Below are 14023 nucleotides of genomic sequence, written 5' to 3'. Positions count from 1 at the left end.
TAGCTGCTGTCACACAAAACCTGATATCCAGCTTGCTTTTATCTTATAGAGAAATCTGTCTTACACAGAGTGAGCCCATCTAGCTCAATATTGTTTATACTGATTGCCAACCCTATCTGCAAGTGCCAAGAACTGAACCTGGGACATTTTGCATGCAAAGCATGTGCTCTACCATGGAGCTGTCTTTTAAGACATTGTTTTATGTCCCCAACACCCCTTGGAGAAATGGCACCAGATTTTTTAATGGTGGTCAATGCTGGAGCCAGTGAATAATGCATCAGTGATAGCCTCACCATGTTTACTAAATTTAAAAAGTCATGCCCCATATCTTGAGTAGAAAGAATCTTCTTTAAAACCATCTGCCACTGGATGTCAGCGGACTGCATCAAAGTCTCATTTTTAGCTTCAGCATCTTCTCGCACAGGCTCCACTACATAGAATTCTTTCAGCCTCTGGGCATCACCTCCAACCTAAAGAAACAGAAATAAATGTGTAGTTAATCTCTACATTTACACCGTTTTCATGATGGATTTTGGCCTGAATAATCCTTGAAACATTTCACTGAAGTCAACAGAATTTAAAACTGATAAAGCAACAGATCAAAAATTCAATATGCATTTTTTAATCTTTCCAGTTAAATGTCATTCTTAGTCATTTGAGAGGGGTGCCTTGGCAAGTTTCACTAGTTTCATAACTCTTATCTCACTGAGCTTTTAGAAGACCAAGTTTTTTTTTGGGTGGGGGATTTACCCTTGTAAAATTTATGACATTTCATAATCTCTTCTGGGATAATTACTTCCATTCATAGAGACTTTGCTAAAGTACACCTCGGGTAGATTCTTCTAAACATGTGGTAAAGCTACTGTGAGATATTTTTTTCCTGTGGTGGCTGCTGATCATTTGAATGCTCTTACATATTGCTGTGTGGTGCCTACTTCTCTGAGCAGTCAGAAGCCACAGGGGAAAGATTTACCAGAATTTGTCCTCCTTTGGCGTAGATATCACTGGCAATTTATTTACAAATACACAAAGTAGACTGTCATTATAGGAAGAGGTTTTACACTCTTAGCAGCCTAGCAGGGCAGCAGACCTTCTAATTTCACATTCAATTTCTAGAGAAAGGTACCTGCGCCCTAACATGCTTTTGGTGTTCAGCCCTCTGTTTTTGGACACTTCCAGACAACCTGTTTATTGAACATTCATCCTGATTTGTTTGCAGGGAGATTAGATCATGTTGACTGTTTAATGAACATCCACTTTGATTTGTTTGTGGGGGAGGCTAGACAACATGGCGTCAAAGCAGGTGTTATCCCACACTTTCCAGTACATTTTCCTGCCACTTTTCTTATCGTTAAAATTCTGATCTTTTGAGAAAGTGGGGTTGTTGTGCAACACCTCCCAATGAACTATAATTGTGCGATCTGACTTTGCCGGTATGTGATTGAATCACACCCGAAAATAGCTGCAGTCTGGAACTGCTCTCTGTATCATTCTGTCTTCCTGTCTTTGTCTCAAATTGTAATTTCTTTTGGTCCTTTTCACACACACGTGAAGGGAGGGAATCACATTCTCAAAACTTATAGCTTTCACATTCAAGCAGTTCAATGCACCTCTGTATCACGAAGCCATCTTCTAGCAATCAGTTCCTGTACAGATACATTCACTTACCATTAAGGAACATCAACCAGTCATTCTGGTCTTTTGTCCTAAGAGACTTTTGTCAGATCTCAGACTCTGACCAAGTACTGTCTTATAACAAACCATAAGAACATTAGAGCCATCCTGTTCACATAGTGGCCAACTAGATGCCCATGGGAAGCCCGCAAGCAGGTCTCATAGATACTCAGTGAGATTGTAGTTTATTACATTGTATTCTGAACAACTTAAAATCTAGGTTGGAATATAGGAAGCTGCCTTATACTGCAGGAGACCATTGGTGCATCTAGCTGAGTTCTGTCTACACCAGCGTAGGCAATCTATGGACTAATTTCATGTTGATGGCAAGGAGGGGAAAAGGTGGGGGTGGCAAACAGAGAAAAAAGAGGTTGCAGAAAGAGAGAAAGAGAGAGGGATGGAAAGAGGGAGGGAGAGGGAGGCCAATTCTGGCTGTGGCCGCACCTACTGTTAACTTCTGCCCCCCTCACCATTCACCACTGGCATGTGGCCCCTGACAAATTACCCGAGGGAATATGTCTCAGAACTGAAAAAAGGTCCTCACCCTGGCCTATAGTGACTGGTAGGTGGTGTTGGTCAGTGACGCAGGTTGTGAAACTCACAGACAAAGTTTTTAGCAGAGAGAGAGAAACCTGAAGCAGAAGGGTTAAGTTGTGAGAACAGAGTTCCAGACAATCAAGGTCAGTGTGGCTGGCTGAGAGTGTGATAAGGTTGGAACTGGCAGGAACTCAGTGTGTGGGGGAAGAAATGTCAATGGAGAAAGATGTGTCTAATGTCTTTGCCTAGTAAAGACTCTTACATGAAACTTGCCTGGCCTGTCTTATTCCTGTTCTAAACGGCTTTTGGATTCAAACCACGTCTGACCTACACACGCATTCGCAACAGGGGTTATGGGCCCAGATTATGAGGCGTGGTAGCGGGTTCGAGAGCCGGTGAAGTGGCATTGTTGCAGAGAGAAACAAAGCGCAAGTAAGAGGCAAGTAAGAGTGGGCAACATGGCTGTAAATCTGTCTTCCGGGATGCCGATGGAGAGGCTGAATGCTGTAAACTACTCCAGCTGGAAGTGGAGAATGAGAGCTGTTCTGATTAAAGAGGATTTGAATGATGTCGTGGAAAAACCCCCTCCGGCAGCTCCTTCAGCAGCGTGGCTGAAGAAAGACGAGAAAACGAAGGCTTTTATTACTCTGGGGCTATCAGATTCACAACTGTTGCTGGTGAGTAATGAGCCGACTGCTAATCAGATGTGGGAGAAGTTAAGAGCCGCGCATGTACAGCAAACTGCGGGAAGCAGGCTGTGTTTAGCACGGAAGCTATATCAGATGCGTTTTACAGATGATGTGACTATGGAAGAGCATTTGGCTGAATTTCGTAGATTAAATGCAGAGCTGCAAGATCGAGGCATTCATCATAATGACTTACAGATGGTGTATCTCCTGTTATCTTCATTTGATCAAAAATGGGACGTGCTGGTCGCTGGTCTGGAAAGTCAACCTGACGGGAATCTAACTTTGGACTTTGTGGAACAGAAACTTCAACAAGAGTGGTGTAGGAGACAAGAAAATAAGAAAATGGACTTAAAAGAGGCTGAGACTGTGTCTGTACAACAACGAAATCAAAGAAGCAGGGAAGAGACTAAAACATGTTATTTTTGTGGATCACGTGGGCATATACAAAGACATTGTTTAAAGAAGAGGAATTACAGAAACTTCGGAAGTCAGAGAGCAAGTGTGAACTTTGTTTCTAAGGAGAGCAATAAACTGATTAACTCTAAATGGCTTCTTGACAGTGGAGCGTCTAATTGCCTAATCACAGACTCTAGTTTATTTCACACTTCAAAGCCGACGCAGGAGAAGCTTTATCTGGCTGACGGATCAACTCAGGACGCTACTGCGAGAGGAACGCTGAAGATGGGTAATTTGGGAATTTTAACAGATGTATTATTGATTTCTGGTTTAAAATATAACATTCTATCAGTGAGAAAATTGGCTCAAATAGGTTGTAAAGTTACATTTGAAGGGGATAGATGTTTTGTGAGAAAAGATGGTGAAATATGCATGCAAGGGAAATTACAGAACAATATGTTTATGGTTGAGTGCAAGCTTGATAAAGACATGTGTGCTTGGATAGCAGTAAATAAAGAGAAACATGATAATTGTGTCCATGAATGGCACAGAAAACTAGCACACACCCATTTTCAAAAGATACAAAACACCCCAAAATATAGTCAAGATTTGAAGTTAAAACACTGTGAGCATGTGGATGAGTGTGAGGTATGTTATAAAACAAAAATGACTGTGAATCCAGTAAATAAGAGCTGTGAAAGCACGACTACAGAACCCTATCAACTTATACATGTGGATTTAGCTGGACCTTTTCAGTGCTCAAAAGGTGGAGCAAGGTTTTATTTAGTGATTGTGGATCATTTCTCCAGATTTACACGTGTTCTTATTGAAAAAGAAAAGTGATGCAGAAGAGAAATTAAAGGCATTCATACAGAGAACAGAAACACAACATGGGGTTGTTATCAAGAATATCAGATCAGATAGAGGTGGTGAATTTACCAGTAATTCATTTCAAACATATTTGGAAAAGAAGGGGATAATTCAAAGTCTAACTGCTCCCTTCAGCCCATCCTCCAACGGAACGGCAGAGAGGAGGAACCGGTCATTGCAGGATTCATTGAGAGCAATTTTAGCAGATGAATAACACTTATTGGGGTGAATGTATTCTGTACACTGTTTATATTCAAAACCTCCTAATGCACAGAACAATAGGCATGTCTCCCTATGAGAAACTGACTGGAAGAAAACCCAGGGTGAAACACATAGAACGTTTTGGGGCAAAATGCTGGGTACATGTTGCAAAACAGTCAAGAGAACAGGCAGGACGCATTTTGGGATTTCAGAATTCATATTATAGAGTTTGGTTACCTGAGAAACAACAAGTGGTGTTAAGCAGAAACATAAAGGTGATAGATAAACCTTGGAGAGACAGTCAAACAGTGATCTTAGAGAGTGAAAGCAAACAGGAAGCTGCTGATGTTCCTTTCGGGCAGCAAATTCCATTAAAAACTGCATTAAAAGATTTAATTCATAGTGGCAAACGTACTGTTAAAAGACTGAGAGGTGAAGACATAACAACACATGATACAGAAATACCTAGTACTAGTGGTGCTGGTCTGAGTAAAATTGAAAGTGAAGAAGAAATGGAAATAGATACGGTCAGGAAATCAGAGAGAAAAACGAAAGGTCAACCTCCTCAGAGATTTGCATTTAATGTTACACAACAGAATAATGAGACAGATGAAATTCCAGTAGAATGGGAAAAAGAGGGACCAATAGATAAAGAAACAATGGATCTAATGTGGAAGTTTTGTGTTGAAGAATGAAATGTAAATGTATTGTCAAATAAAAGTGAACAAACATGAATCTGTGAAACTTGTGTAAATAAAGAATAAAGAGAAACTGAACTGAACTGAAACTGTAAATAGAAACTGTAAGAAAACAAACCATGTATTTGTAATGAAAATGTTGTAGAAATGTAATAATTGTAACATGATGTTTTGAAGTCTGTAAGTCTCAGGTGGGGGCTGTTGGTCAGTGACGCAGGTTGTGAGACTCACAGACAAGGTTTTTAGCAGAGAGAGAGAAACCTGAAGCAGAAGGGTTAAGTTGTGAGAACAGAGTTCCAGACAATCAAGGTCAGTGTGGCTGGCTGAGAGTGTGATAAGGTTGGAACTGGCAGGAACTCAGTGTGTGGGGGAAGAAATGTCAATGGAGAAAGATGTGTCTAATGTCTTTGCCTAGTAAAGACTCTTACATGAAACTTGCCTGGCCTGTCTTATTCCTGTTCTAAACGGCTTTTGGATTCAAACCACGTCTGACCTACACACGCATTCGCAACAGGTGGCTCTCTAGGTTTCAGACAGATGGTTGGGAAAGATACCTAGAATTAACAGGGATTGACCCTGAAATTTTGTGCATGCAGAGCATATGCTATTATTATCCCTCCTCCTCCTGTTTGGATATTGTTAGTTGGTTGTGGAGGTGAAATGTTGTAGGTATTATAAAAGGTGGGATGGTTTTTCCTATTGCATTGATTTGGTTTTCTGTATTCTGTTTTAACTTTTGCATGTCTGTAAATTGCCCTGCGATATTTTAAAACTAAAGCATCTGAGAAAGGTAATAAAAAATAATAATATGACAGAGCTACAGTCCTTCCTGAGGGTTGAGTCAGAAGGTAGGGAGCTGTGATAATAGCCACATTGAAGTGATATGGCAGACCATTCAAATGGCTGAATCACATTTTTTAAAAAATAACCCTTTATCATCAGATTTCACAAAATGAAGAAAGTCTAAAAGACTTAATGTAAAAGTAAACATAGAGAAAGGATGTTGGATGTGAATCTTTCCCACACATGTGCAATATCTGCATGCAAAAGGCTTCCCATCAGAGTCCAGTTTCTCTCCCCTGCTATTGGGGCATTCTGAGAACGGGAGGTCTGTGGTTGTCTCCCATAATCGCCATTTAGCCCTCAATGTATTCGGACTCACACCCATGCAAGAGGGAAAGGGGTGAAATACAGCTTTGATGAGCCCTATTGGGATTCATCCCTCCATCTGCAGGCACTGTGCCAATGCAGGAAAGGATGCCATGATTTATATTTCTTCTAACAAAATTTGTAAAAATACCTCATTCGATGACTTTAAAAATGCTACATACGGCTTCAAGATTTCCAGTTTTGAGCTAATATTTCTGTTAAGTGTTGCCAGTTCTTCATTTAGAAGGTCAGTTTTGTTAGAAAAAACTGCCACTTCTGTGGTTTCAAATTCTTCCATCTCTTTAAAAATTCTAACAGCTAATTCCAGTTCATTTGCCATTTCCTATAGTAGCATAAACAGAGAAAAATAATGTATAATGTGCACATTCAAATCAACCTTCCAAAAACTGGACCACTCATTGAAGATTTACAACTTATTCATTTCCGCCCTTGGTCAAAAACCAAAACAGCACCCCCATACACACACTTTTAGAATATTTGCATTAGTAAAAAGTGCTTCCACTTGTGCGAAGTGGGACACTCAATTTTTGCTGATTTCCTCCACCTATCACAGAACTTCCTGAGAGTTGGAAGACCCTCTGGAACAGCATGGGATATGACACCAAGGTCTGGTGAGTGTTTGTGTGTGGATTAGGGATGGGCGAGAAATTTGATTGTTTGCTTTTGAAGCCGAATCTATCAAATTCACACTTTCCGAAACACTATGAGAATGGAAACACAGCCATGCTTCAAAATCTGCAGTTATTTGAATTTTGCAATGCAGTTCGCCAACTGAACAATGTTTACAAAAATGCATATGCTAGGGAAAATTGTGCATAAAAATGAATATATGAGTTAAAATAACATAAAATGCATTATATGATAAGAAATTGCTTGCAAAAATGTGTACATTAGCCAAAACTGCCTACAATAATGTGTTTATTAGGAGAAATTTACACTAAAATGCTGGAGAATTTTCAAGAGGTTTTTTTTAAAAAAAAAAAATGAAAATTGCTGCAGAAACATGGAAAACTGAATTTAAGATTGGAAAAATGAGAAACTGAGAGAACTGAAATTGTCAGATATTTCCATCTCTAGTGTACGGGGATTTTAAAACACTAAGGTAACTCATTACAATACTGAAAATCAATATGAAATGTGCTTAATATTAATTCTTCCATCACCATATCCCTGAGCAACCAATTTAAAATTAGCCTAGATAGGATGAACATTTTGTCATCCTGAATGTTAAAACATTACAACTTTAGTCACATGACAGAATTCAGTACAAAATCTGGTTGAATCCAAATGAACCCACTGAATCCAGTCTTATGCTAGTCACATCTATTGATTTCAAGGGGTCTGCTCAAAGTATGACTTAGTTGGATTCAACTCTCTGGATTTCTTCTTGTAGATATAAAGTAGAAAGGGATTTATACAAAAATATGTCATTTTTCTTTTCTTTTTCCAGCTACCTTCATACTGAGTCTTCTCATCTAGGAAACAATATCATAAATGGTTTAGAATCAGCAGCTAAAATGATAATGGAAATGAGCATCTTCACTATGAACCATGGCTGTAGGATGTTGGGGCTCTTTTAGTTTAGAAAACGAAAGATGACCAAGTAGGTCAGTAGGACCTGATATAGGCCAAGAGTATGAACTCATAGAAATTATTATTTCTCAAAAATATGATTTTCTTCATTTTCCAAGTAAATTGATCAGGGTAAATAATAGGAAATATGAATTCCTTGTCATATTGTATGGTAATGCTCATTAGCTTAAGGTCATTACACTTAATACACCTCTGATAAAAACACCTTCATAACATTTTTGAATCCTTGTTTAAAGGAATCCAAAGGGCAGTCTAAGCATTATTCCTGCACTCCCATACTGCCTTCTTCCTGTTGTTGCTGCTGCAACATGGAACATTGGGGATGGGAAACCAGGAGCCCTTCAGATGTTGTTTACAGCTCCCATCAGCCCCAGCCACTAGGGATGATGGAAGGGTTTTTTTTAATTAGAAAAAGGAAAAATAATGTATTACAAATAAATACTAAATAAATACATAAATATCTCATCCATCTAGATATATTTTGTACATAAGCCATTGTAGAAAATATACTGTAATTCATATATATAGCCCTCCAAGCTATCCCCAGGCTATGCTTCATTCTAGGCCACACCCCTTACTAGCCCTGCTCTTTGCCCTGCTTGAGAGTTTTTGCCTGGCTGGATTGTATCCTTGAACTGTGATAATGCCTGCAACACAGGGGTGGGGAACCTGTAGCCCTCCAGATGTTGTTGCATTATCTCCAGCCTGCAGAGATAATGGGAGTTGTAATCCAGCTACATCTGGAGGGCCACAAGTTCCTCATTCCTGGCGTAATGTGACTCAGTTCATCACAAAATTCTTCCAGATTGTGTAGAGACTTTCCATGCCTATAGTCAGTGATGTGCAGTGCTGGTGCAGAAAAGCAAGCAATTCCTGCAACACCTGGGAAAATTCACACAGTGGTAACATATGGTTCAACACCGTTAGAAAAATATGGTGTAAAAAAGTTTATTTTACCTTGGTTTGATTTGCCATCTCTAAATATTTGTTCAGGACTTTCTCTGATTCAGGCACAGATGATCCAGGATTTATTGCAGCTGAGACAATAGGACTAACGTTTTTAATCTTTGTAGAGGCCTTCAGTTTTAAACAAATATAATATTAGTTAAAAGCAATAAAATACTAATTTGCATGCCACCAAGACATACCCTTGTTTTAAACACGCTGGCATAATTTTGGGCCAAAGGCCTTCACCGGAATGCATAAGCATTTCACAGGTAGGGGGGTTTTGATGAGGGAGTGCTGTCACATAAGTGATCCCCCACATGCATTGTAAAATAGCATAATCCTGTGACAGAGAGTGCCATGTGTCACCACATGCATTTAAATCAGCACAAAAGTCACCATATAGTGAAAAAGGAAGACATGTTCATCTATTCTGTTCCGTGTAACAGAGATTTTGCAAATCACAATATGTTAATAAAACTACATACATGTATGCTGAAATGCCTAAACTCTTACTACATTTCCCCCATTATATTCTTTATATACACTTAACAGATAAGTTACAAAAAAATTTCCCCTGAAATTATTTGTTTTATAGGTCTCCAAACAGTACATAGCATATAAAGGTTAACTTCATTCTGTACTCTCTCATTCCAATAGGAAACAAGCTTCATTTTTCAATAAGAGTATTATCATGTTGTCTCCCATCCCTAACCCTAATAATATTTTGTGAATTTAATCATTTGGATATTTTCACAAATTTTACCTAACCATTCTTCTATTTTTGGAACTTCTGGCTCTTCTCCTGCCTGCCCAATGGTCATTTGCACTGTGGAAAGTAAATGAATGACCATTTCGTGATCTTCTTTCATTACTGTTTCCTTGATATACCCAAATAATACTATTAGGGGGTCCTTTGGAATTGTATATCCTGTGATGTGATATGCAATCCTTCCCCCATTACTATTCTGACACAAGAGGTAAAACAGTAAATAATAATTTTTAAAATAAAGTAACCTGGATAACTAATTTTACAAAATCTCTTCTCTTCATGGGAAAAATGATTTTATTTTTAATTTGAATACATTTTTTAATTCTTTGACATTATGTTTGGGGACATAATTGTGCATTGTGTACATAAATTTACATTTGTGACAGCCTGAGCAGAAAAATAGCTCATGAAGGCTTAGAATATAGCATTATATGATATATAAAGCCATAACAAAGATTCATTCTTGCTGCACATTTTCAGAAGTATCTAAATTACGTTACGCTGTGTCTACCAAATGCCAGAGTTGATTTTATCATGCACCAAATGCTTTATAGTATTATATGTTAGCAGGGAGCTGTGCTAGGAAACAGTTCTTTTGGTTAAAAGGGGTAGTAGCATTCTTCATAGAAGCAAGAAGCATTGCATCTCAAATTTCAAAAACGTTTGAAAGTCTGGTTTAAAAAACTGATCAAAAGCATCTTTTATTTTTTGGTGCAAGGCATGTATTAGGTGGCATGTAGAAAAACCCTGCCTAAAATAAACATAATCAGCACAATTAATTATTGAAGCCTTTGCAATAAACAATTGTTTTCAATTAAAGGCTTCAGGATGTCTTTACAATGACAAGAGATTATAAAGGTCTGGCAATGCAATAGAAGTTGACTGGCCACTTTGGGGAACAGACTGTCCTCTCCCCAACACGGTGGTCATGGAAGGCCAACTGAGCCTTGAGATAGACCCAAAAGAGTGAAGGAGGCAGATGAAGACAGACACCATTCCAAGCTTGCTCCCGGATCAGCTCAGAGCTTGCCTTTCTGTTGTGCCCCTCTTCCATTGTTCAGAAGGACGAAACATTCTCCATGTTTAATAACTTATGCTTGCTTGCTTGCTTCTGATGATGATGATGTTTCAGTGTGTTTTCCTCTCCTTTCTTCCACCACCCCCAATATCTTTTCTCATGGGTCAGTTTCATTCATGGTTTCAATGTTTAAAGTGTATGTTTTTTTTAATTGCATTATTTTGAATACTGTGTGAACTATGGTTAAAAAAAAGGACACAAACAGAATCAAATTCAAAGAATAAATATATGAGGGGACAGACATTTCCTGGATGGGAGAGAGAGTAATTGATAGAAATCTAGAAGGAAGCACTGTGAGAAGCCTCTATCCCATGCTTGCTTATAGGAATTTTAGGGATATTGTGGCATATTGGGGTATACTGAGCACTTTAAACAACTTTATATGCATACTAGCAGCCTCGAACCTAGCATTGCTTTGGAATTCTTAGAAAGCCAAAATTATTATTTTTATTTTATTTTATTCGATTTCTATACCGCCCACAGCCAAAAGGCTCTCATGGCAGTGCACAACAGGGAATAAAATACTACAGAATCACAAGAAACAGTAAAAACATACATATTAAACAATTAAACAACCTGGTATACAATAAGAGCTAAAAATAGATTAAAATAATAGATTAAAATGCCTGAGAGAATAAAAAGGTTTTAACCTGGCGCCAAAAGGATAGAAGTGTAGGCGCCAGGCGCACCTCATCGGGGAGACTGTTCCATAATTCGGGGGCAGCCACTGAAAAGGCCCTAGATCTTGTAACGACCCTCCGAGCTTCTCTGTGGGTCGGAATTCAGAGGAGGGCCTTTGATGTTGAATGTAGTGACCGGGTAGGTTCATATCGGGAGAGGCGTTCCGCTAGGTATTGTGGTCCCACGCCGTGTAAGGCTTTATAAGTCAAAACTAGCACTTTGAATTTAGCCCGGAAACAAATAGGTAGCCAGTGCAAATGAGCCAGAACAGGTGTTATATGTGCGGACCGCCTGGTCCTTGTCAACAGTCTAGCTGCTGCGTTTTGCACTAGCTGTAGTTTCCGAACTGTCTTCAAAGGCAGCCCCACGTAGAGCGCATTGCAGTAATCCAATCTAGTGGTTACCAGAGCATGCACAACTGAAGCGAGGTCGTCGCTTTCCAGATAGGGACGTAGCTGGGCTACCAACCGAAGGTGATAGAACACATTCCGTGCCACCGAGGCCACCTGAGCCTCGAGAGACAGGAATGGATTGAAAAGAACCCCCAAGCTATCAGTGCAGCTTTGAAAGGTTCAGTCCACCATCTTGATTCAAAATAGCATCCAATTGTATCCAAATACAGACAATAACCTGGTCCTTTATCTCAAGAACCATCATGCAAAAGTTGATTATGATATCTTAATAAGTGTGCAGATTCACACCAAACAGTTTTCTAAAATATATAGTAGATTTCACCAACAAATTACACTGTCCAATATAGTTGGACTTCAAGTTCTATTAATTATTAGGTGATATTCTTCAGAACAAGTGGCAACAAGCCTTTGTTAGTGAAGACGCATGTTTTCATGTACCTTCTTGAGATAATCATCTAAGGAGGTGGTTACATGTTCCTTTTTTGAGGCAAGTTCTTTGTAAGACGGACACTGATTGGTCAACTCATCTACTGTCTTGTGAATACAGTCTACCATTTCCTGAACACCAGTCATCAAATAACTGAAGGCAGAAACAAAATGGTGGTTATAAAAGGTGGATGAAAACAATTCTCATCCTTTGCACAATTAACCTTTTGAAAATCAACAATAATGGTTATTTGCAGCAAAACAGAGAGACTAGGCTAGGTAGTGCATTATATTCTAACAATTTTCATTACCCAAATCAATAATATAATTCACTACCAGAATTTGTGAGGAAACAAATATGAACAAATGAAATTCATGTAAATAAAAAAAATCTGACCCTGAATTAAAATACAATTGAAAAAATCATAGCATACAGAACAACTTGTATTTCTGATCTGAATATTCCCCCCTGTAATTGACATTTTCTTACAATATGTGTTCGCTACGTATTTAAAAGACAATATTTGTTTAAAGATGTTGCTTTAAACAGAAATGAGGTATAAGTCAATTGATAAAGAATTGACAATAATTCTAAGTGTTCAAGCTGATTTATAATAATGTGAAGACTCAAGACAGTCCTCTTCAAATTGTTATCACATACAATTAGGATTGGAAAATTGCACAAAAAAAGAAAAAAATTAATTTTGCAATCAATTTACAATGCAAGTTTTCTGTGGCAAAATATTGTGAAATTTAATAGTAATGTACAAATTCCTTTAAAATATTAATATTGGCCAGCAAAATCAAATGACTGCTTAGAGAAAAATAACATTCACATCTGTAACTTTGTTATTTTTGGTATGTAAGTTCTCATTACTGAAGAAACAAGCCACTATTTGTTTTCTTTTAAAATAGCTTGTTTCTTCTGCAATTTGAGCAGCTGTACAGAAAACTCTAATAGAAGAGGGGGATTCTGGTTTAGACACTCTGTAATTAGCAATGATAATGGACAGAATTTTCCCTCTTCCAATTCAAAGTAAAAATGTAAATGTACTGCCTTCAAGTTGATTCCAACTTATGGCGACCCTATGAATAAGGTTTTCATGAGGCTGAGAGGCAGCAACTGGCCCAAGGTCACCCAGTGAGTTTCATGCCAGCTAATATAGAGGGTGTCTACTGGATAACTTAAACTAATCCTACTGAAACCCAGCAGTCTGACTGTGCTGCTGTATAATCTGAAAGACTATCTCCTTCACCAAGACTCTTTTTTGGGTGGAGATCAGCAGAGGAGTCCCTTTTGGTAGTTCCACCACACTCAGAAGTTTGGGGGGGGTGGCCTGGGAAAGGGCATTCTCTATGGTAGATCCTAAATTGTGGAACTCCCTCCCCACCAAGGGCAATCTCACTGTACAGCTTTAGGTTAATGCTGAAGATGCACCTCTTTACTCTGGTTTTTTGACATCTGAGGTGTATATTTTTAGGACTCACCCTATTTTGTGATTCTGGTTGTTTTAAATTGTTTTTAAAACGGTATTTTAAGGTTGTTGTAATCCACCCTGGGACACTTGGGTGAAGGGAATAAATGCAATAATTAATGCTAATGCTATTAATAATAGTAAATTAATTTGATTTCAATAACCCACGTGATGGCATGCTACCTGGGGAAAACAGGCCTATTCTACACAAGATCCAGTGCATTCCCTGTCTGAGCCCCCTCCCCCTTCCATCAGTGAGAGCTCTCCTGTTTCTAGATCTTCCTGGGGCAAGGAGAAGCAGTGGGAAGAGCACCCATGATCATTAGAGCAATGGGGGCTCAAGATTTAGGCTGCAATCCTAACTTTACTTACTTAACGGATTCAGTCATAAATGTTGATTGAACA

The 14023-nt window shown here is 38.7% G+C and overlaps 1 protein-coding gene across 4 annotated transcripts in view; it reads right to left on the bottom strand.

Annotated features, from left to right (window-relative positions):
* The window catches only part of CCDC141 (coiled-coil domain containing 141), a 179009-nt gene that overhangs the window by 58264 nt on the left and 106722 nt on the right, over positions 1–14023 (bottom strand). For all 4 annotated transcript variants that reach the window (XM_061608321.1, XM_061608322.1, XM_061608324.1 and 1 more), the window contains exons 9-12: positions 12156–12297; positions 8786–8905; positions 6366–6557; positions 294–470 (exon numbers count right to left, since the gene is read on the bottom strand). In XM_061608321.1, the coding sequence (XP_061464305.1) occupies positions 294–470; positions 6366–6557; positions 8786–8905; positions 12156–12297 (631 nt within the window). The remainder of the gene's footprint in view (positions 1–293; positions 471–6365; positions 6558–8785; positions 8906–12155; positions 12298–14023) is intronic.

This window comes from Rhineura floridana, chromosome 2 (genome assembly GCF_030035675.1).
Source record: "Rhineura floridana isolate rRhiFlo1 chromosome 2, rRhiFlo1.hap2, whole genome shotgun sequence".
NCBI classification, from domain to species: domain Eukaryota; kingdom Metazoa; phylum Chordata; class Lepidosauria; order Squamata; family Rhineuridae; genus Rhineura; species Rhineura floridana.
This window is presented reverse-complemented; position numbering and strand designations above follow the sequence as displayed.